General features: G+C 44.2%; 2 protein-coding genes and 1 long non-coding RNA gene across 4 annotated transcripts; 2 read left to right on the top strand and 1 right to left on the bottom strand.

Moving 5' to 3' along the window:
* Positions 1 to 2,007: 2,007 nt before the first annotated feature.
* LOC100301737 (DNA polymerase delta 4, accessory subunit) lies at positions 2,008 to 4,090 on the bottom strand. 2 transcript variants are annotated; one of them, NM_001160566.1, is given in 5 exon segments: positions 2,011 to 2,171; positions 2,634 to 2,745; positions 3,020 to 3,109; positions 3,409 to 3,516; positions 3,938 to 4,090. In NM_001160566.1, coding segments are annotated over 4 exon segments (333 nt in total). In that variant the 5' UTR covers positions 3,515 to 3,516; positions 3,938 to 4,090; the 3' UTR covers positions 2,011 to 2,146.
* LOC110497446 (uncharacterized) lies at positions 4,077 to 11,695 on the top strand. Its single transcript, XR_002469675.3, has 3 exons — positions 4,077 to 4,164; positions 4,713 to 4,768; positions 9,327 to 11,695. It is a non-coding gene; the product is annotated as an uncharacterized LOC110497446 (long non-coding RNA).
* Positions 11,696 to 15,538: 3,843 nt separating this feature from the next.
* LOC110497445 (FACT complex subunit SSRP1) lies at positions 15,539 to 22,545 on the top strand. The gene is given in 12 exon segments (XM_090210615.1): positions 15,539 to 15,664; positions 15,920 to 16,031; positions 16,173 to 16,285; positions 16,420 to 16,492; positions 17,137 to 17,269; positions 18,169 to 18,214; positions 18,697 to 18,814; positions 19,054 to 19,153; positions 19,156 to 19,204; positions 19,547 to 19,681; positions 21,693 to 21,859; positions 22,045 to 22,545. Coding segments are annotated over 8 exon segments (756 nt in total). The 5' UTR covers positions 15,539 to 15,664; positions 15,920 to 16,031; positions 16,173 to 16,285; positions 16,420 to 16,492; positions 17,137 to 17,139; the 3' UTR covers positions 22,056 to 22,545.
* The last annotated feature ends 555 nt before the right edge of the window (positions 22,546 to 23,100 follow it).

The following is a 23,100-nucleotide window of genomic DNA, read 5'->3' as shown; positions in this document are numbered from 1 at the left end:
TGCCCTTGGCTCAGTGCTTGACCAATGAACGTGCTGTGCGACAGTCGTTTTTCAGATGATTGCCTTTTGTACAACACAATGGGTTCGTCAAGGACACTCGCCTCGCGTTACCCCTGACCAATAGTAAAGTTTGTCAAGCAAAATAGGCGGGACGTAGATTTAAAGGTAAAACTGAGAGCTCCCTCCCCCAACGCCCATCTGTCACCAGAATGCTAATGAGTGACGCGTAATATCGGACTCTTACTACAGCTCCGACCTGAAGATCACCGACATCATGATTTGATCTCGTATTTTTCCAAGTTCCCAGTTGTTTTGTACCTAAAGTCATATGTGGTCAGACATTATGTGTGTCTCTCTCTCTCTCTCTCTCTCTCTCTCTCACACACACACACACAAACACACACCCTCCTATCTGTCAAGTTAACAGCAGGAGGCTATTGCTAGTCTGACGCAACACATTAGCCTACATTACGTATTCTGGGCTATTACTCAAATCAAATCACATTTTATTTGTCACATGCTTCATAAACAACAGACACTCACGGGCCCTTCCCAACAATGCCGAGAGGAAAAAAATGAAATACTAGAAAAATAATAAAACAAGGAATAAATACACAATGAGTGACAAACTTGTCTGTATAGCTACATATACACTGAGTATACGAAACATTAAGAACGCTTGCGCTTTCCATGGACAACTGACTAGGTGAATCCAGCTGAAAGCTATGATCCCTTGTTGATGTCACTTGTTAAATCTACTTCAATCAGTGTAGATGATGGGGAAGAGACAGGTTAAAGAATGATTTTTAAGCCTTGAGACAATTGAGACATGGATTGTGTACAGTCGTGGCCAAAAGTTGAGAATGACACAAATATTAATATCCACAAAGTTTGCTGCTTCAGTGTCTTTAGATATTTTTGTCAGACGTTACTATGGAATACTGAAGTATAATTACAAGCATTTCATAAGTGTCAAGGGCTTTTATTGACAATTACATGAAGTTGATGCAAAGTGTCAATATTTGCAGTGTTGACCCTTCTTTTTCAAGACCTCTGCAATCCATTATGGCATGCTGTCAATTAACTTCTGGGCCACAGTCTGACTGATGGCAGCCCATTCTTACATAATCAATGCTTGGGAGTTTGTCATAATTTGTGAGTTTTTGTTTGTCCACCTGCCTCTTGAGGATTGTTCTCAATGGGATTAAGGTCTGGGGAGTTTCCTGGCCATGGACCCAAAATATCAATGTTTTGTTCCCCGAGCCACTTAGTTATCACTTTTGCCTTATGGCAAGGTGCTCCATCATGCTGGAAAAGGCATTGTTCATCACCAAACTGTTCCTGGATGGATGGGAGAAGTTGCTCTTGGAGGATGTGTTGGTATCATTCTTTCTTCATGGCTGTGTTCTGAGGCAAAATTGTGAGTGAGCCCACACCCTTGGCTGAGAACCAAGGGGACCATCCACACATGTTGTGTAGACAGTGACACATTCTATTACACAGTAATAATACTTTTGAGTATACCAGACATTAGGAACACCTTTCTAATCTTGAGCAACTCAAGAAAAAAAAGGTGTTCCTAATGTCTGGTATACTCAATGTGTATTACTGTGTAATAGAATGTGTCACTGTCTACACAACATTAGCAGGTAATAGCAACATCTGACTGTCCCTCTCTCTCTCTCTCTCTCTCTCTCTCTCTCTCTCTCTCTCTCTCTCTCTCTCTCTCTCTCTCTCTCTCTCTCTCTCTCTCTCTCTCTCTCTCTCTCTCTCTCTCTCTCTCTCTCTCTCTCTCTCTCTCTCTCTCTCTCTCTCTCTCTCTCTCTCTCTCTCTCTCTCTCTCTCTCTCTCTCTCTCTCTTCCTCACTCTGGTACATATACAATTGAAAAACTTTATTTTGAAATAGGTTACCTATAAAAAATATTTATGTAAACGTCTCAAAAGTGTACCAAATGTGTGACGTAGGCAGTGGTGTGTTTGTGTGACAGACCTAACAAAAACAGATATTTGGGTAGAAAATGTTATTTATTTATTTTTTAAGTGTAGTGTGATGGTTAGCAGTCAAACCTGAACTGAACAAAAGCAAAACCACGTGAACGTTGGACATTTCACTTCTATCTTCTCTGTCTCTCCACTTTTTATTTCTCACAATGGATAGTCACTCCACAGGCTGAAAGACAAAACAGTACGAAGACAATATTTTATGACAATTGTATAATATCTCATTACTGTTATGCACAACGCTACTTATGGTACTGTATGGCTGGAATACATTTGTAATGGTCCAGAATCAAGTGTGTGTGTTTATGAGAGTTTTTTTGTGTGTGTTTGACTGTGTGTGTGGTGTGTGTACACTCTTAGAAAAAAAGGTGCTATCTAGACCCTAAAAGGGTTCTTCGGCTGTCCCCATAGGAGAACCCTTTGAAGAACCCTTTTTGGTTCCATGTAGAACCATTTTGGTTTCCATGTAAAATCCTTTCCACAGAGGGTTCTACATGGAACCCAAAAGACTTCTACCTAGAACCCAAAAGGCTTCTCCTATGGGGACAGCCGAAGAACCCTTTTTTTCTAAAGAATGTACATACATTTGTGTATGCATCTGCTGGTTCGTTGTGTGTTCTGATCATAGTACCAGTGTGTGTAGTCCGGGTCTGTGTCTGCGCTAAGTAGCATATCTCTGATCTCCTGAGGGGGGTTTAACCCATGCTGTGCAGCTCTCTCCCACCGCTGCAAGCGACTGATACCTGATAGAAAGAGAGAGCGTGGGAGTACAGTGCGAGTAGGAACGCTACTGTAGATCATATAACACTATGAGATACAGGAAGGAAAACAATTGGATCGGTTTAAAACAATTCGCAAAACAATACGTCGCAGGAGAGGAAACGCTAAAACATCACACTATAAAGGAGCCGTGCAAAGATGAAACACTGGCGCTCCGCTGTGCTGCATATTGTTATTATGAACAACGGTATTAAAAATGTGCTGTCAAGATAGTTAACACGGGTTGCTGCAGGGTACCTGTGCAGGGTCCATACCGCCAGTCCTGGTCAAACTGCCTCAGCTCCTGCAGCTCTATCTCTCTGGCCGTGAGGGGGCGCGGCTCAGTGTCTGATTGGACGAGAGACAGGAAGCGAGGTTAGAGTGACACCACCATGACCAATCACTTACAGCTGGGCCATAGTGCTCTATTGACAAGTTGAGTTGCATCACTGAATCACTAATTTCCTCTCCAGAGACCAATAAAACTATTCTAGCACGCTATTTCATTTTATTCATTGTGTCTTTTGGGTGTCATTATTTGGGTGTCATTTGAAAACAGTGGTTCAATTTCATACTCTACTATGTCCCATCTGTCTTGTATGACTGCTGTGTGGTTTGCTGGACACACACACACACACAACTCTAACCCTTCTGGGGAGGCGATGGGGCCCTCTTCTCCCTCTTCTCCTCTCTCCTGGATCTCTTTACCACCTTGTAGGAGTCGGTGATCAGAGCTGCACGTTTGGCCGTCATAGCTGACAGACAGACAGACAGAGAGGGTGTGTTTTCTACTGACATTGATGAGTAGGCAGTGTTTCTAGTTCAATAGTAAAATTCCGAATCTGAGTTCTTGTTTCGTTTAAACCAAGTCTGCAGTATAGTTTGCGGGTTGACGTTACACACAGGGCATAACTACATTTTGACACAGCGACTGAACGTCCCACCCCCAACCTTAGTTTCTTTACAAATGGATTGAAGTCTGTAATGCAAACATTAGCTGCATAACTTGCAATTTCGACGATATTTCGCCAATAATGTAAAGTATTGTGAACATTTTGTATGCATTACTATCATATTACATTTTCTGCGCGTTTTCATTGGTTTCTTGTACTTGCGCAATTCTTTGTGTGCAAAAACGTTTTTTTATCAAGCCCTTGATATTGTTTTATAACATACCAGATCGCAATTCTGTTCGATGTCTTTCCACTTCGGTTTTTGCCTGACGATCAATTTGTATGTTCTCATCAACAAAACAATCGAAACGCAACAAACCCGGACCAAGAGAAGAAAAAAACGTCAAACGTAACACATAACAGCCTTGGCTACGTCACTTTCGACGCACACGACGTAAAGACTTGACATTCTCCCCACTCACATTACAAGTTGACAGCTACAACACAACGGTTAGTAATGTAAACAAGACGTTATTCCACAGATCAACGATAGTTGGTAGACAATAACATAGTAATGGCACCATTATAGCAAGCTGTACTATAATGCATAATAGTTTTTACATGTCATAAGGGTTATTTACATGTCTCAGTCCCAATTTGCTTGACAGCTGACCGCTACACATAACAAGCATGTTGGGTTGGTTGTTATAATCACTGCAAGGCCTGCTATGCTAAGTTGTTGGGGCATGCAGTTCATACAGGCTTCCATATAAATCCTTTAGATGTATTTCATTCAAGACTTAGTCCACTTCCTGCACATAAATTGTAAATCATTGAAACAATATATATTTCTTACAAATGTATATAGAGTTAGACAGTGATATAGCTCTATGAGTTTGTTAGTTTATACTATAGACAGTACAGTTATGTGCATACTTTGACGAGTGATCCCGGTAATCGTACCCACCGCCCTGGCATTGCAAGCCCCATGCTTTACCAATTGAGCTAGAGGACCAGTATAATGAAGAGACAGTTGTCCTCTCTGTGTGTGGTATTAGAGGCACAGTGGCTCCTGAGGACCAGAGGAATAGCTGCCATGGGCAACCCACTGGAGGTCAGTGACATTTACCAGGAGGTCAAAGGGTCATGGGTGAGTGTTTGCATGCGCGTTTGTGCGTGTGAGAGAAAGAGGACCTCGAGGAGACTGTCTGTGTGTGTTTCTGCACAGCAACATATATCTGACAATGCAGTAACAAGTCAGTTAACTATGACCAACTATCCTAAATGTGTGTTTGTTTACTTCAGGTGTTTAGACGTACAGTTGATGTCAGACGTTTACACACTTATGAAGTCATTAAAAATCATTTTTCAACCACTCCACAAATTTCTTGTTAACAAACTAGTTTTGGCAAGTCGGTTAGGACAGCTACTTTGTGCATGACAAAAGTAATTTTTACAACAATTGTTTACAGACAGATTATTTAACTTATAATTCACTGTATCACAATTCCAGTGGGTCAGAAGTTTGCATACACTAAGTTGACTGTTCCTTTAAACAGCTTGGAAAATTCCAGAAAATGATGCCATGGCTTTAGAAGCTTTTGATAGGCTAATTGTCAGAGTCGTGTGTGTATAGGTGGCAGGGAAGTCAGGCACAGGAGAGTAAAACGAGTGTAATGAGTCCTTTTAATATATGTCCACTAAACATGCACCAAACACTAAATATACATAATAAACATGGGTACTGTCGTGCACCTATACAAACACTGACATAAAACAATCTCTGACAAAGACATGAGGGGAAACAGAGGGTTAATTACACAACAGGTAATGAATGGGATTGAAACCAGGTGTGTAGGAAGACGAGACAAAACCAATGAAAAATGGATCAATGATGGCTAGAAGACCGGTGACGTCGACCACCGCTCGAACAAGGAGAGCCGCGCGTCGACACAGGCCTCGGGGACGACCCGGAGGGCGAACCGGATGGAGACGGTGCAATTATTTTAACATAGATCCTTCCAACACGTCCTCCACCGGAACCCCAGCATCTCTCCTTCGGCCTGTACCCCTCCCAGTCCACGAGGTACTGAAGGCCCCTCGCCCGACGTCTCAAATCCAATATGGATGGAACAGAGTACGCCGGGACCCCCTCGATGTCTAAAGGAGGCGGAGGAACATCACGCACTTCAGCCTCCTGGAGCGGGCCAGCCACCACCGGCCTGAGGAGAGACATGGAACGAGGGGTTAATACGGTAATTAGTGGGCAGTTGTAACCTATAACATACCTCGTTCACTCTCCTCAGGACTTTAAACGGCCCCACAAACCGAGGACCCAGCTTCCGGCAGGGCAGGTTTCGGGTCGAAAGCCAGACCCTGTCCCCTGTTTCGAACACCGGGGCCTCACTGCGGTGACGGTCTGCACCAACCTTCTGGCGCATTATGGCGCGCTGAAGGTGGACATGGGCTGGCTCCCAGGTTTCCTCAGCACGCCGAAACCAATTGTCCACCGCAGGAGCCTCAGTCTGACTGATGCCAAGGAGCCAGAACCAGCTGATACCCTAATACACATTGAAAGGGAGAAAGGTTAGTGGAGGAGTGACGTAGCGAGTTCTGGGCCATCTTTGCCCAGGGCACGAACTTCGCCCACTCTGGCCGGTCCTCACAATAAGACCGCAGAAACCTACCCACATCCTGGTTAACTCTCCACCTGCCCATTACTCTCGGGGTGAAAACCTGAGGTAAGACTAACCGAGACCCCCAAAAGTTAGATGAAAGCCTTCCAGACCCTTGATGTGAACTGGGGACCCCGATCAGACACTATATCCTCAGGCACCCCATAGTGCCGGAAAACGTGTGTAAACAGGGCCTCGGGAGACCGGGCAAAAGGAGGAGACGACAGGACTTAGAAAACCGATCCACAACGACCAGGATCGTGGTGTTACCCTGTGAAGGCGGAAGATCAGTTAAAAAAAAAAATCCAAGACAGGTGCGACCACGGCCGTTGTGGAATGGGTAAAGGTTGTAGCTTACCTCTGGGCAGGTGTCTAGGAGCCTTGCACTGGGCACACACCGAGCAGGAGGAAACATAAATCCTCACGTCCTTAGCTAAAGTGGGCCACCAGTACCTCCCATCAAGACAGCGCATCATCCGACCTATCCCAGGATGACCAGAGGAGGGTGATGTGTGGGCCCAATAGCTCAATCAGTCACGGACAGCAGACGGAACGTACAGATGACCAGCTGGACACTCAGGGGGAGAGGGCTCTGCACGTGACGCCCGCTCAATGTCCGCGTCCAGCTCCCACACTACTGGTGCCACCAAACACGAAGCTGGGAGTATGGGAGTGGGATCCATGGACCGCTCCTGTGTCAGAGCCGGGACAATGAGTCTGCCTTAACGTTCTGGGAGCCTGGTCTGTAAGAAAGAGTAAACATAAAACGAGTGAAAAACATGGACCACCTTGCCTGACGAGTATTCAGTCTCTTCGCCTGCCGGATGTACTCCAGATTGTGATGGTCAGTCCAGATGAGAAAAGGCTGTTTAGCCCCCTCAAGCCAATGCCTCCACACCTTCAAGGCTTTTACGACAGCTAACAGCTCCCTGTCCCCCACATCATAGTTTCGCTCCGCCGGGCTGAGCTTCTTCGAAAAGAAAGCACAGGGGCGAAGCTTCAGTGGCGTACCCGAACACTGAGAGAGCACTGCTCCTATCCCAGCTTCGGATGTGTCCACCTCTACTATGAATGGCAAAGAGGGAACCGGATGAGCAAACACAGGAACCGAGGTAAACAGAGTCTTCGGGTGCTTAAAAGCCCTTTTCGCCTCAGCCGACCACTGCAACCGCACTGGGCACCCCTTTAGCAGTGAGGTAATGGGAGCAGCCACCTGACCAAAACCCCGGATAAACCTCCAGTAGTAATTGGCAAACCCTAAAAAAAAAAACTCCTTAACCGTGCGGTCGCTCTCCATTTCGATGCCCTAGGAAGGAGATGGATTGGTGAAAGAACAAGCATTTCTCAGCCTTGACATATAGATCATGCTCCAACAGGTGACCAAGCACTTTGCACACCAGGGACACATGCTCGGCGCGTGCAGAGGAGTATATCAGGATATCGATATACACCACTACACCCTGCCCATGTAGGTCCCTGAAGATCTGATGGAGCATTCATCAACCCATATGGCATGACACGGTACTCATAATGACCTGAGGTGGTGCTAAATGCCGTCTTCCACTCATCACCCTTCTGAATAAGCACCAGATTGTACGTACTCCTGAGATCCAATTTTGTGAAGAAGCGTGTCCCGTGCATTGACACTAATTGACATCATTTGAGACAATTGGAGATGTAGCTGTGGGTGTATTTCAAGGCCTACCTTCAAACTCAGTGCCTCTTTGCTTGACATCATGGGAAAATCAAAATAAATCAGCCAAGACCTCAGAAAGAAACATTGTGGGCTTCCACAAGTCTGATCCATCCTTGGGAGCAATTTCCAAATGCCTTAGTACCATGTTCATCTGTACAAACAATAGTACGCAAGTATAAACACCATGGGACCACGCAGCCGTCATACTGCTCAGGAAGGAGATGCGTTCTGTCTCCTAGAGATGAACGTACTTTGGTGCAAAAAGTGCAAATCAATCCCAGAACAGCAAAGGACCTTGTGAAGATGCTGGGGGAAACAGTTACAAAATTATCTATATCCACAGTAAAACGAGTCCTATATTGACATGACCTGAAGGGCCACTCAGGAAGAAGCAACCACTCCAAAACCACCATAAATAAAGCCAGACTACGGTTCGCAACTACACATGGGGACAAAGATCGTACTTTTTGGAGAAGTGTCCTCTGTCTGATGAAACAATAGAACTGTTTGGCCATAATGACCGTAGTTATTTTTGGAGGAAAAGGGTGAGGCTTGCAAGCCGAAGAACACCATCCCAACCGTGAAGCACGGGGGTGGCAGCATCATGTTGTGGGGGTGCTTTGCTGCAGGAGGGACTGGTGCACTTCACAAAATAGATGGCATCATGAGGATGGAAAATTGTGATAATATATTGAAGCAACATCTCAAGACATCATTCGGGAAGTTAAAGCTTTGTCGCAAATGGGTCTTCCAAATGGACAATGACCCCAAGCATACTTCCAAAGTTGTGGCAAAATGGCTTAAGGACAACAAAGTCAAGGTATTGGACTGGCCATCAAAGCCCTAACCTCAATCCTATAGAAAATGTGTGGGTAGAACTGAACAAGTGTGCGAGCAAGGAGGCATACAAACCTGACTCAGTTACACCAGCTCTGTTAGGAGGAATGGGCCAAAATTCACCCAACTTATTGTGGGAAGCTTGTGGAAGGCTACCCAAAACATTTGACACAAGTTAAACAATTTAAAGGCAATGGTACCAAATACTAATTGAGTGTATGTAAACTTCTGACCCACTGGGAATGTGATGAAATAAAAGCTTAAATAAATCACTTTACTATTATTCTGACATTTCACATTAAAGTGGTGATCCTAACTGACCCAAGACAGGGAATATGTACTTACATTTAAGATTAAATGTCAGGAATTGGGAAAAATTGAGTTTAAATGTATTTGGCTAAGGTGTATGTACGTAAACTTCAGACTTCAACTGTATGTCAACAGTTTACTGTGTTTTTCCCCAGAATGACGTATAAGAGCCGTAAGACAGGGAAGGTGGACAGCATCCCATCTGTGGAACTGTCTCAGGCCCAGTGGAGACGTGTGTGTCTGGGACAGGGCATCAAGTTGACCACCAGCACCGGGCACCAAGTTGACCACCAGCACCGGGCATCAAGTTGACCACCAGCACCGGGCACCAAGTTGACCACCAGCACCGGGCACCAAGTTGACCACCAGCACCGGGCATCAAGTTGACCACCAGCACCGGGCACCAAGTTGACCACCAGCATCGGGCACCAAGTTGACCACCAGCACCGGGCACCAAGTTGACCACCAGCACCGGGCATCAAGTTGACCACCAGCACCGGGCACCAAGTTGACCACCAGCACCGGGCACCAAGTTGACCACCAGCACCGGGCATCAAGTTGACCACCAGCACCGGGCACCAAGTTGACCACCAGCACCGGGCACCAAGTTGACCACCAGCACCGGGCATCAAGTTGACCACCAGCACCGGGCACATCTACAAATATGACAGCTTCAGAGAAAACAGTGACCAGAGAGGGATGAGGAGAGGAAAGGGGTGGAGGAGATGAAGAAAGGAGGGAGGGTAGGAGGAGAGAGGGTGAGGGAGGGAGATATCATTGAGGGGAGACAGATGGAGGGAAGGTGGATGGAAGAGAGAAAACATGAGAACAGGGAGGAAAGAATGGGAATGAAAAGAGTTTGGAGTAGGAACGAGAGCAGAGAGTATAGAATAATTTGAAACAGAAAAATCAGCATGGAAAATAATCATCTTTCTCTCCAGGACTTTAAGATATCTGAGTACTTCAAAGCGGAGCTGTCAGAAGGGGGTTGGAACTGGGGCACCGCCAAAACCCGTGGAGGTGGGGGGGGGGGGGGGGGGGGGGGGCTGTGTGTGAGCGTGTGTCTGGTATAGACTTGAAAGGAAAAACCCACTCACTGAAATATTCAAGTTGTAATGTATTATTTTTTTTAGCAGCAGAGGTCAGAACAAATGGATGGCAGCATTCGTCAAGTCCCATTTTAGTCCCATATTCAGATTCAGAAAACTTTAACGTCCTCAAGAAGCAATTCATTTTGCAGCAGGCAAAGTACATACAGACAAGATCACTTATTAAGATGTAAAACACAACGAAGCAACTGATAATTACAGAATATTTACAGTAAGTCATCAGGATAATGCATAGTCTCTCATAGCCTCCAGTATTATGAATGTTGTTTTTTTCCCCCTCGCCAATTTCGTGATATCTAGTTGGTAGATACGATCTTGTCTCGTCGCTGCAACTCCCCAACGAACTCGGGAGAGGCGAAGGTCGAGAGCCATGTGTCCTCCGAAACGTGACCTGCCAAGCCGCACTGCTTCTTGACACACTGCCCTCTTAACCCGGAAGCCAGCCGCAACAAAGTGTCGGAGGAAACACTGTCCAACTGATGACCTAAGTCAGCTTGTATTATGGATGTTACCTTTTCAGTCCTGCAGAGCAAACCCTTCTCCACAACAAACTTCAGTGTCAGGACTCAGCGACTAGACATCTCTGTCTGAATAATGAGACACTCAAACAGTGTAACGGTTTTCTTCCGTTGAAGGAGAGGAGGACCAAAATGCAGCGTGGTTAGAGTTCAACATGTTTAATCAAGACCATACGAGAACACTACAAAATAACAAATGTGAACACCAAAACAGTCCTATCTGGTACAAAGACAGAAGACAACCACCCACAAAATACCCAAAGAACATGGCTGCCTAAATATGGTTCCCAATAAGAGACAACGATAAACACCTGCCTCTAATTGAGAACCAATCTAGGCAGGGTAGCCTAGTGGTTAGAGCATTGGACTAGTAACCGGAAGGTTGCAAGTTCAGATCCCCGAGCTGACAATGTACAAATCTGTCATTCTGCCCCTGAACAGGCAGTTAACCCACTGTTCCTAGGCCATCATTGAAAATAAGAATTTGTTCTTAACTGACTTGCCTAGTTAAATAAAGGTTTAAAAAACCGTACATAACACCTATACTAGAGAACACCCCATAAACATAAAAAACCCCTAGACCAGACAAAACAGATAAATCCCCCATGACACACCCTGACCTAACCAAATTAATAAAGAAAACAAAGATAACTAAAGGCCAGGGCGTGACAAACGGCTTGGACTGGCTGTGCAACTGAACTGCCACCAACCGTCAAGTTCAACCTAATTGGGATAAAAGTTGGACATGTTAAAACTGAAATAAATGAGTATCTACAGGGGATTTGAACAAAAGTATCGGCCAGATGCCTCAAATGAATAAATGTAGATATTGCATGGAATGTAACATGTCTTATCCTCCTCTCACCATAATTTGCAAATAAATTCATAAAAAATCCTACAATGTGATTTTCTGGATTTTCTTCCCTCATTTTGTCTGTCATAGTTGAAGTGTACCTGTGATTAAAATTACAGGCCTCTCTCATCTTTTTAAGTAGGAGAACTTGCACAATTGGTGGCTGACTAAATACTTTTTTGCCCCACTCTATGTGTCTCTAATATGGGGATACATTTGGCAGGAGGTTAGGAAGTGCAGCTCAGTTTCCACCTCATTTTGTGGGCAGTGTGCACATAGCCTGTCTTCTCTTGAGAGCAATGTCTGCCTAAGGCGGCCTTTCTCAATAACACGGCTATGCTCACTGAGTCTGTACATTGTCAAAGCTTTCCTTATTTTTGGGTCAGTCACAGTGGTCAGGTATTCTGCCAATGTGTACTCTTTGTTTAGAGCCAAATATCATTCTAGATTGCTCTGATTTTTGTAAATAGTTTCCAATGTGTCAATTAATTATCATTTGTTTTCTTACGATTTGGTTTGGTTTAATTGTGTTGCTGTCCTGGGGCTCTGTGTGGTCTTTTTGTGTTTGTGAACAGAGCCCCAGGACCCGCTTGTTTAGGGGTTCATCTCTCTGTAGGTGATAGCTTTGTTATGGAAGGTTTGGGAATCACTTCCTTTTAGGTAGTTGTAGAATTTAACGGTTCTTTCCTTGATTTGGATAATTAGCAGGTATCGGCCTAATTCTGCTCTGCATGCATTATTTGGTGTTTTACGTTGTACACAGAGGATATTTTTTGCAGAAATCTACACGCAGAGTCTCAATATGGTGTTTGTCCCATTTTGTGAATTCTTGGTTGGTGAGCAGACCCCAGACCTCACAACCATAAAGGACAATGGGTTCTGTAACTGATTTTTTTTAGTAGATCCTAATTGTTATGTCAAATTATATGTTCCTTTTGATGGCATAGAAGGCCCTTCTTGCGTTGTCTTTCAGCTCGTTCACATCTTTGTGGAAGTTACCTGTGGCGCCGAGGTATGTGTAGTTTTTTGTGTGCAACGGTATCTAGGGCAACGGTATCTAGGGCAACGGTATCCAGGGCAACGGTATCTAGGGCAACGGTATCTAGGGCAACGGTATCTAGATGGAATTTGTATATGTGGTCCTGGCAACTGCACCTTTTTTGGAACACCATTATTTTTGTTTTACTGAGATTTACTGTCAGGGCCCAGGTCTGACAGAATCTGTACAGAAGATCTAGGTGCTGCTGTAGGCCCTCCTTGGTTGGTGACAGAAGCACCAGAGCATCAGCAAACAGTAGACATTTATCTTCCGATTCTAGTAGGGTGAGGCCGGGTGCTACAGACTGTTCTTGTGCCGTCGCCAATTCGTTGGTATATATGTTGAAGAGGGTGGGGCTTAAGCTGCATCCCTGTCTCACCCCATGGCCCTGTGGAAAGAAATGTGTGTGTTATTTGCCAATTTTAACCGCACACTTGATGTTGTATGTTTTTCCCCCAACACGACTTTCCATCAATTTGAATGGACCCTCATTCCAAATTAAGTCAAAGGCTTTTTTGAAATCAGCAAAGCATGAGAAGACTTTGCCTTAGTTTTAGTTTGTTTGTGTGTCAGTTAGGGTGTGCAGGGGGAATACATGGTCTTTCGTACGGTAATTTGGTAAAAAGCCAATTTGACATTTGCTGTATATTGTTTTCACTGAGGAAATGTACAATTCTGCTGTTAATGATAATGCAGAGGATTTTCCCAAGGTTGCTGTTGATGCATATCCCACCGTAATTTGTCTCCACATTTGTGGATTGGGGTGATCAGTCCTTGGTTCCAAATATTGGGGAAGATGCCAGAGCTAAGGATGATGTTAAAGAGTTTAAGTATAGCCAATTTGAATTTGTTGTCTGTATATTTTATCATTTCATTGAGGATATCATCAACACCACAGGCCTTTTTGGGTTGGAGGGTTTGTATTTTGTCCTGTAGTTCATTCAATGTAATTGGAGAATCCAGTGGGTTCTGGGAGTCTTTAATAGTTGATTCTAAGATTTGTGTTTGATCATGTATGTGTTTTTGCTATTTGTTCTTTGTTATAGGGCCAAAAGTGGTTTACCCATATATCTCCATTTTGGATAGATAACTCTTCATGTTGTTTGTTTAGAGTTTTCCAATTTTCCCAGAAGGGGTTAATCTATGGATCCTTCAATTACATTGAGCTGATTTCTGACATGCTATTGCTTCTTTTTCCGTAGTGTATTTCTGTATTGTTTTAGTGAATCACCGTAGTGAAGGCGTAGATTTAGGCTTTCTGGTCTCTATGTTTTTGGTTGGACAGGTTTCTCAATTTCTTTAATAGGTTTTTGCATTCTTCATCAAACCATTTGTCATTGCTGTTCATTTTCTTAGGTTTTCTGTTTGAAATTGAGAGGTCAAATATACTGTTTAGATTTTCTTGTGCCAAGTTTTCATTTACAGTGGAATGTTTTGTCCAGGAAGTTGTCTAAAAGGGATTGAATTTGTTGTTGCCTAATTGTTTTTCTGTAGGTTTCCACACTACATGCCTTCCATCCATCGCATGTCTTAATATTATTCAGTTCTTATTCATGCCTCATGATTGAGTACTGTTCTGTTCAAGTAGACTGTGATTTTGCTGTGATCTGATAAGGGTGTGAGTGGGCTGACTGTGAACGCTCTGAGAGACTCTGGGTTGAGGTCAGTGATAAGTAGTCCACATTATTACTGCCAAGAGATAAGCTATAGGTGTACCTACCATAGGAGTCCCCTCGAAGCCTACCATTGACTTTGTATCTCTCTCACTCTCTCACTGGTATGATATCTACCCTAGCTTCCTCCATGGTAAGACATTTGACTATAAGGTCTCTTCCTGCTACCACACAAGGACCAGAGGCAGATGTACTTCTGGTGCGTGTTTCAATAGTCATCATACGTAAGACCTCAAGATTGTGTACAATTTGAATACAAACGTCTGTCTGTCTCCCTCTCACCTTCTCCCTCCCTTCCTCCCGCCCACCCACATACCTCTCTCTCTCTCTCTCTCTCTCTCTCTCTCTCTCTCTCTCTCTCTCTCTCTCTCACTTTCTCACTGTCCCTCCCCCTCTCTCTCTCTGTAGATCAGTCTAGACCCACCTATTAAATAGGGGCAGACACGTTACCACTTTCTCATCCTGCTCTTCTCCAAGGAGGAGGACCTCAGCCTCTCCCTCAACATGACAGAGTGAGAGAGAGAGAGACTGTGAGGGGAGGCAATGGAAATATAAGAGTATGAGAGAGGGAGAGAGAGATATATTATACTGGTACCCCCTGTACATAGCCTCATTATTGTTATTTTATTGTGTAACTTTTGTTTTGTCTACTTTAGTTTATTTAGTAAATATTTGGGCTTGTAAGTAATCATTTCACGGTAAAGTCTACACCTGTTGTATTCGGCGCATGTGACAAATAAAATTGGATTTGATTTCTAAGTGTTTGGAGAAGGAATGGTAAATGTTAGAAGAAATCGATCAGATTAGATACTGAGGTTTATATTTCATGCTTTTTGTATAATTTATTTCTGTTTGTCTTCCCCTCTCTCTCTGTCCTCGCTCTCTCTCCCCTCTCTCGCTCTCTCTCTGTCCTCGCTCTCTCTCCCCTCTCTGGCTCTCTCTCTGTCCTCGCTCTCTCTCTGTCCTCGCTCTCTCTCTCTCTCTCGCTCTCTCCCTCTCTCTCTCGCTCTCCCTCCCCTCTCTCTCCCTCTCCTCTCTTTCTCTCCCCTCTCTCTCACTCTCCCCTCTCTCTCTACTCTCTCTCCTCTCTCTCGCTCTGTCTCTCCTCTCTCTCTCTCTCCCATCTCTCTCCCCGCTCTCTCCTCTCTCGCTCTCCTCTCTCTTCTCTCTAGGGAGGAAGTGGAGAAGCGTTATGAGGGGAAGCTCAGTAAGAACATGTCAGATTCCCTCTATGAGATGGTCAGCAGGGTGATGAAGGCTCTGGTCAACAGGAAGATCACCGTGCCAGGAAACTTCCTGGGGTAAACACTCTCACGCACACATGTTTACACACACACACACTCACACGCACACATGTTTACACACACACACACACACACACACACACACACACACACACACACACACACACACACACACACACACACACACAAACTTCCAGGAGTAAAGAGGCGATAGGACGGCCAACTGCTGCGCACAGCCAGCGTTCATGTTGCTCTGTCTCTGTCACACTCTCCTTCCACTCTGAAATACAACTCTAACTCTCTCCCCTGCAGGCCCAGTGTATAACGTGTTCCTACAAAGCGTGGTCAGGCCTGCTCTACCCTCTGTAGAGGGGTTTCGTCCACATACACAAGCCCCCCCCCGTGCACCTGCGCTTCCCAGGAGGTGCTGTATGCCTGTCATTTGTCCTTATGGGACATTCAAGTGTCCCCTTTTTGTTGCTGTTCTTTCACTCCTTTATTCGCAGGCCTACGTTGGACGACAAAGTGAACGTCTACTTCCTCTACTCCTTCTTCATCCATCCAGGTGTCGGAGTGTTAACTTCGCCAGAGGCACCACTACCACCACCACGCGCTCCCTCGACTTTGAGATCGAAAACCAAGCTGGGCACCCAGTTCACCCTTCAGCAGCATCGAGAGGTGACGGATACACACGCGTACACGAAACGCACACACACACACACATACACTTCTACATACACACACCTTTGTCACGTCTCGTCTTTCACTCCATTCTCTCTCTCTCTCTCTCTCTCGTTCTACCTCTCCGTCAGAGAGGAGTATGGGAAGCTTTTTGACTTTGTGACCGCCGAGAAGCTCAGCATCAAGAACAGAGGGTTCAAAGAGGTAAACATCTCACATGCTAACTCCACTATTTCACTCTTTCATTAGATGTTCTTTCATCCCTTCGTTCACTGACCTGTCCTCTCTGTCTCTCTGTGTTGTGGTCCGGTAGAAAAAGGTTGGTCCTGTACAGAGGTGGGGGTTTGGTTTTAAACTGCATGTCGTGTGATTTGGGAGAATGTTGTGATCAGGATTGGGGGTGTTAATTGCATTGCCTTTCTCTTATGAAATTGTGGGGGTGGGAGGGAGGAGTCTAAATCTGTGTGTGTTATTACTGATGATATAGCAAAGTAACACCTAACTTGGTAAGTGAGACAACATTTTCTATTTTGTTCACTGTGTATATTTCCCAAAGTTAGTTAGCATCTTTACATGGGTTGTCTGCGTTTTACAACGAATGATATTGCCCTGTATTACTACAGTACTACTATGTATTTACTATGATACTGCTGTGTATTTACTATGATACTACTGTGTATTTACTATGATACTGCTGGGTATTTACTATGATACTACTGTGTATTTACTATGATACTACTGTGTATTTACTATGATACTACTGTGTATTTACTATGATACTACTGTGTATTTACTATGATACTACTGTGTATTTACTATGATACTGCTGGGTATTTTTGTCCTGTCAGGGTATGAAGGGTAAAGATGACATGTTGGAGGACTCAGACGAGGACCAGCACGATGCCTACCTGGAGAGGATGAAAGAGGAGGGCAAGATCAGAGAGGAGGCCAATGACAGTGATGACTCCGATGGAGAGAGCGGTGAGTGACAGAAGGCTTGGCCAATCAGAAGGCAAAAGCAGTGAGAGACAGGAGGCTGGGCCAATCAGAGGGTGAGAACAGTGAGTGACAGATATTGCTGAGCGATTATTTATGTAGTTTCGGTTTGATTATTAAAAAATAATCACTGTTTTCAGTTTAGATAATTTTTGTAAATATTAAAAGCACTATGCATTATGTGGATTGAACTAAGTAACTTACTAAACTAAGTAACAACAGAGAATAAAACAATGAATAAAAGTCCCATGATGGTAGTGTCTGCCCATTACTGCTTATCACTTATTAACCATCATTTATTCACATTACTTAACGTTAATAAAATATTTCAGTTGTTGTGTATATTACATTTGTTTTATTTTATTAGTTTGTTATTTCATTTACAAGTCATCTCATTTCTATAAAGCTGCTGCCTATGCTGTCTGACAAAATCATTATTTTAGTAGTTCTTCATTGTTAATAAGTCGTACTTTTATGGCCATACTTTTACTACCAACTATCAATCACTTATATCATGTATTTTTTTAATTACCTTGCGAAGCAACTGCTCTCTATCCCTCTCGATAGCGCATTCTTCTGTCTCTTCTCTCCCTCTGGTGTCTGTCCTGACCGGACAAGTAGGCGTGCAATGTATTATGGTCATTGAAGTTATTTACCATGTTTTCTGTACTAAACAGTGTAGAATAGTGGCCTGTTGGAAACTACAACTCATTCATACATCACACAGTTTGGGCTTGACCTGATTTATCTCTAGAGTAACTGCACATTGGGATCACAGAAAAAAAAAACGGAACGAAATGGAACTCAAATAATTGAAACGATGTCAGTGAGAGTGGTGAGTGACAGGAGGCAGGGCCAATCACAGTTGTTTCTCTTGTCTTCAGATGAGTCTTTTAACCCTGGAGAGGAGGATGATGACATAACGGAAGAGTATGTATTAGTTTTCAATCCATCACTCCCTTATATTTACCGCTTTTTTTCAATGTTTTCATCAGTCAATCTCTTTCACTTCCCCCTCTCTCTTCTCATCCTGCCTCCCTCTCTCTGACTTGCCTCCTTTCTTTCACTTCCCCCTCTCTCTTCTCATCCTGCCTCCCTCTCTCTGACTTGCCTCCTTTCTTTCACTTCCCCCTCTCTCTTCTCATCCTGCCTCCCTCTCTCTGACCTGCCTCCTTTCTTTCACTTCCCCCTCTCTCTTCTCATCCTGCCTCCCTCTCTCTGACCTGCCTCCTTTCTTTCACTTCCCCCTCTCTCTTCTCATCCTGCCTCCCTCTCTCTGACCTGCCTCCTTTCTTTCACTTCCCCCTCTCTCTTCTCATCCTGCCTCCCTCTCTCTGACCTGCCTCCTTTCTTTCACTCTCACACGTTCTCTTTCTATCACACTCTCTCTCTTTCTCTGTCTCCTCTCTCAGGTATGACAGTAAGGCGTCAGCCAGTGACAGCAGTGCAGAGGGGGGAGACAGTGACAGAGAGAAGAAGAAGAGACCAGCCAAGAAGGCCAAACTGGTGAAGGAGAGGAAACCACGCAAGGTAAAGGAGGGAGGAATGGAGGGAAAGAGGGAGGAGAGGTAAAACTGAGTAGCTCACCTGAGATGAACCCGTCTTTCCTCCCTTCCTTTCTATCTCTCAACATCTCTCCTCCTCTTTCCTCTCTTTCTCTGTCCTTCCTATTTGCATGTTCTCTCTCTTCACCTCTGTTTTTCTTCCTCTTCCCTTCCTCTCTCCCTCCCTCTTTTCTCCCCTCTCCCTCCTTCCCGCTCTCTCCCCAGAAGAAGCCGAAGGACAGTGGCGCCCCCAAGAGGCCGATGAGCGCCTATTTCCTGTGGCTGAACGCCACTCGCGATAGCATCAAAGCAGAGCACTCTGGGATATCATCACAGAGATCTCCAAGAGGGCTGGGGAGATGTGGAGCAGAAAGAGGTGTGAGAGAGGGAGGGAGGGAGAGAGAGGAAGGGAAAGAGAGAGATACCACTATTGCAATTGTCCTCCTCTCATCCTTCCCTCTTGTCTTTCTTTTGCTCTCCCTTTCAATAAAAAAATGTAGTTCATTATAAAAAATGTAGTTCATTTCTGACCTTTTGACTATCTCTTTCTTTTTCTCTGCCCGATTCCTCTCCCTCTCTTTGTCTCTCCCTCTCTCCCTCTCTCTCTCTTTGTCTCTCCCTCTCTCTCTCTTTGTCTCTCCATCTCTTTGTCTCTCCCTCTCTTTGTCTCTCCCTCTCTTTGTCTCTCCCTTTCTCTCTCTACCTCTACCCTTGTCAGTCTGTCTGTCCGTCCGTCTGTCCGTCCGTCTGTCTGTCTGTCTGTCAGGAGTGGAATGGGAAAGTGGAGGAGGCGAAGAAGGACTATGAGGGAGTACAGGGAGAGTGGAAGAGGATCCTCTGCCCCCTCCAAAAAGTTCAGTATCATGTCCCCGTTAAACACCTGCATACTACACTCTTACAAAAAAAGGTTCTGGATAGAACCAAAAAGGGTTCTAATGCTTGCTTCATGCAGTGCATTCGGAAAGTATTCAGACCCCCTTCACTTTTTCCACATTTTGTTACGTAGCAGCCTAAAAAAAAGGCAGCGCGCTTGGAGTTTGCCAAAAGGCACTCAAAGGACTCTCAGACCATGAGAAACAAGATTCTCTGGTCTGACGAAACCAAAATTGAACTCTTTGGCCTGAATGCCAAGCGTCATGTCTGGAGGAAACCTGGCACCATCCCTACGGTGAAGTATGGTGGTGGCAGCATCATGCTGTGGGGATGTTTTTCAGCGGCAGCGACTGGGAGACTAGTCAGGATTGAGATAAAGATGAACGGAGCAAAGTACAGAGATCCTTGATGAAAACCTGCTCCAGTGCTCAGGACCTCAAACTGGGGCAAAGGTTCAACTTCCAACAGGACAACGACCCTAAGCACACAGCCAAGACAACGCAGGAGTGGCTTCGGGACAAGTCTCTGAAAGTCCTTGAACCCGATTGAACATCTCTGGAGAGACCTAAAAATAGCTGTGCAACAACACTCCCCATCCAACCTGACCGAGCTTGAGAGGATCTGCAGAGGAGAATGGGAGAAACTCCCCAAATACAGGTGTGCCAAGCTTGTAGCATCGTACCCAAGACGACTAGAGGCTGTAATCGCTGCCAAAGGTGCTTCAACATTGTACTGAGTAAAGGGTCTGAATACTTATGTAAATGTAATATTTCCATTTTTTTATATTTTATACATTTGCAACATTTTCTAAAAACCTGTTTTTGCTTGGTCAGTATAGTGTATTGTGTGTAGATTGATGAGGAGAAAAAGCGATACAAAGACATTCAAAAGGAAATACAATGACATTCAAAAGGAAATACAATGACATTCAAAAGGAAATACAATGACATTCAAAAGGAAATACAATGACATTCAAAAGGAAATACAATGACATTCAAAGGAAATACAATGACATTCAAAAGGAAATACAATGACATTCAAAAGGAAATACAATGACATTCAAAAGGAAATACAATGACATTCAAGAGGAAATACAATGACATTCAAAAGGAAATACAATGACATTCAAAAGGAAATACAATGACATTCAAAAGGAAATACAATGACATTCAAAAGGAAATACAATGACATTCAAAAGGAAATACAATGACATTCAAAAGGAAATACAATGACATTCAAAAGGAGACAAATAATTAGTAGGAAAACCTTTTGTCATAATTTTGATGTCACCAGATTTACTTTAGATACAGTACAACGTTAGCTAGCTAGCTAAGAGTGAGGAGAGGCCACCGGATTTTTAGCTCGCTAACGTTAGCATTGCTAGCTATTTTTGACAAACTTTGCTAGCTAATGACAACTTTGCAATATGTGAAGTACTTTTGACGACATGATAATGCTGGCAAAGTTGTTTCCTACTAAATATTTGACTACTTTAGCAATGTCATTGTATTTCCAGGAACAGTAGTGTAATTTAGACTAAACCGTAGTTAGCCTCTGTCCAGAGTGACTGGGTTTATCACCACTTTAGGGCACCACTATGTCACCGCCGAGTGACGGAGGTGCAACCTATGAATATGAAGAACGCACTACAACCCTTTTTGGTTCTATCCAGATTTTTTTTTTTCTAAGAGTTTAGATACAATTGATGCACTACTTGTATATAATTTACAGTATATAGAACGTGGGATGGTTTCCCAGACCCAGATTAAGCATACTGCTAGACTAGAAATCATTTCTAATTGAGATTCTCCATTGAGCATGCTTTTTAATTGAGGACTAGGCTTAGTCTGGGTCTGTGTCATAGATTATCATGGAAGAGTTTTGCTGATCATAACACCAAAAGGTGCATCATATTTGAAGTAATTTTGTCTGAACGTTTGCTTATTTATCCTGTCTTGAATATAATCTCTTCCTCTTTTTCACGTGTTCAGAGTGAAGAAAAAGAAGGAAGGGAAGAGTGATGAGAAGAATAAGAAGGGGGAAGTCTGGTGGAGGGAGAGAGAGAGGGAGACAGGAAATTACAGCTTTAAGAGCAGGGAGTTTATCTCCAGCGAAGAGAGCTCCTCAGAGTCCAGGCAGTGGCACGGGCAAACGCAAGGTGAGGACACACATGCACACGCCCCATGCACACACACACTGTACTTCACATGTAAAACATTTTGCTACAAGAATGGCATTTCAGACAATTGTTTTGTTTATTCATGTTCACGCCTCTTCTTTTCCCCTCTCTCTTTCTCTCTCTCTCTCTCTCCCCCTCTCTCTTTCTCCATCTCACTCTCTCAGGGTTCAGATGAACAAGAGGAGGAGGTGGCCTCGACCCCACCCAGTTCTGACTCAGGATCAGACTGAGGCGTGTCTGAGAGGAGAGAGAGAGAAAGAGAGGGAAGGACATGGAGAGGGAAAAGAGGGAAAAGTGTGGAGAGGGGTTGTGAACTCTCTACCGCCCTCTGTTCCTCTCTCACGCTAATTATATTACATTTTAAAGTACATGAAGCAAGTATGAAGATAAATACCGACGTATTCAAAAATATTCTGTCCAGGAATTGTAAAACTATCCCTCTTATCTTAGGAAGCAAAATACCGTATTTAATTATTTTAGCCCAGTGCAAAAATCCCATAACCTGACCAGTGATGACTATATTTCCCAGCTACACGTGCATGACATTGTCTGTCGGTTTAGGCTGTGAACAACTCAGGTAAAACCCCTTGCCTACTGTGAAATGTAGTTTTCCAGAATATTACTAAATGAAATATTATAAGTAAATGCTCTTTTTCATGTCTTGAGTGTTTTGGTGCCGACTGGCTTAAATGCTGTCTGTCATATACACATGTTCATGCACACACACACACACACACACACACGCACACACACACACACACACATACACACACACACACACACATAAACAACCATTTGCTGTTAGCGAAGCACAATAAACATTCTATGGTTATTCAATGTGGTTTAGAAGGATGTGTGGTGTTGGACTGAGTTAGAGTAGTGAAGAGGGCTGTGGTTTCAATATGCCACGATGTGGTCAACTATGAGAAGTGAGAACGACGGTGAGGACAGGAGAGAGAGATGGATGGAGGAGGCCTGTCTTTTAAGTGTCGGTGCGTAATCTGATACTGATGACAAGCGCTCGAAAGGAACACAATCTCCTCCTGCTCCCTCGCTCTCTTTCCAGCCATACTATCAATTCTCTCTCCCCTCTCCTTCTCAGCCAACCTCTAAATCTATTTCCTTGTTTCTTTCTCTCTCTCTCGCACTCCCTTTTGTTCTCCCTCTCTCTGTTTCTCTGCACACCCCTCTCCCAACCACACCATCTTCTGTATATGACA

Source organism: Oncorhynchus mykiss, chromosome 19 (genome assembly GCF_057628025.1).
Source record: "Oncorhynchus mykiss isolate SJ-2025 chromosome 19, ASM5762802v1, whole genome shotgun sequence".
Classification (NCBI taxonomy): Eukaryota; Metazoa; Chordata; class Actinopteri; order Salmoniformes; family Salmonidae; genus Oncorhynchus; species Oncorhynchus mykiss.
Note: the sequence above shows the minus strand (reverse complement) of the source record. Positions and strands in the feature narration are given on the sequence as shown.

Bases quoted from the DNA above. Each gene is read 5' to 3' on its own strand.
- LOC100301737 (XM_036953682.2), bottom strand. From the start codon at position 3,514: ATGACGGCCAAACGTGCAGCTCTGATCACCGACTCCTACAAGGTGGTA. The intron at 2,746-3,019 runs GTACCCTGCAGC...TCTTTCTATCAG, and splicing joins GCGGTATGGACCCTGCACAG to GTATCAGTCGCTTGCAGCGG. The intron at 2,172-2,633 runs GTACTATGATCA...TTTGTCTTTCAG, and splicing joins GACCCGGACTACACACACTG to CCTGTGGAGTGACTATCCAT.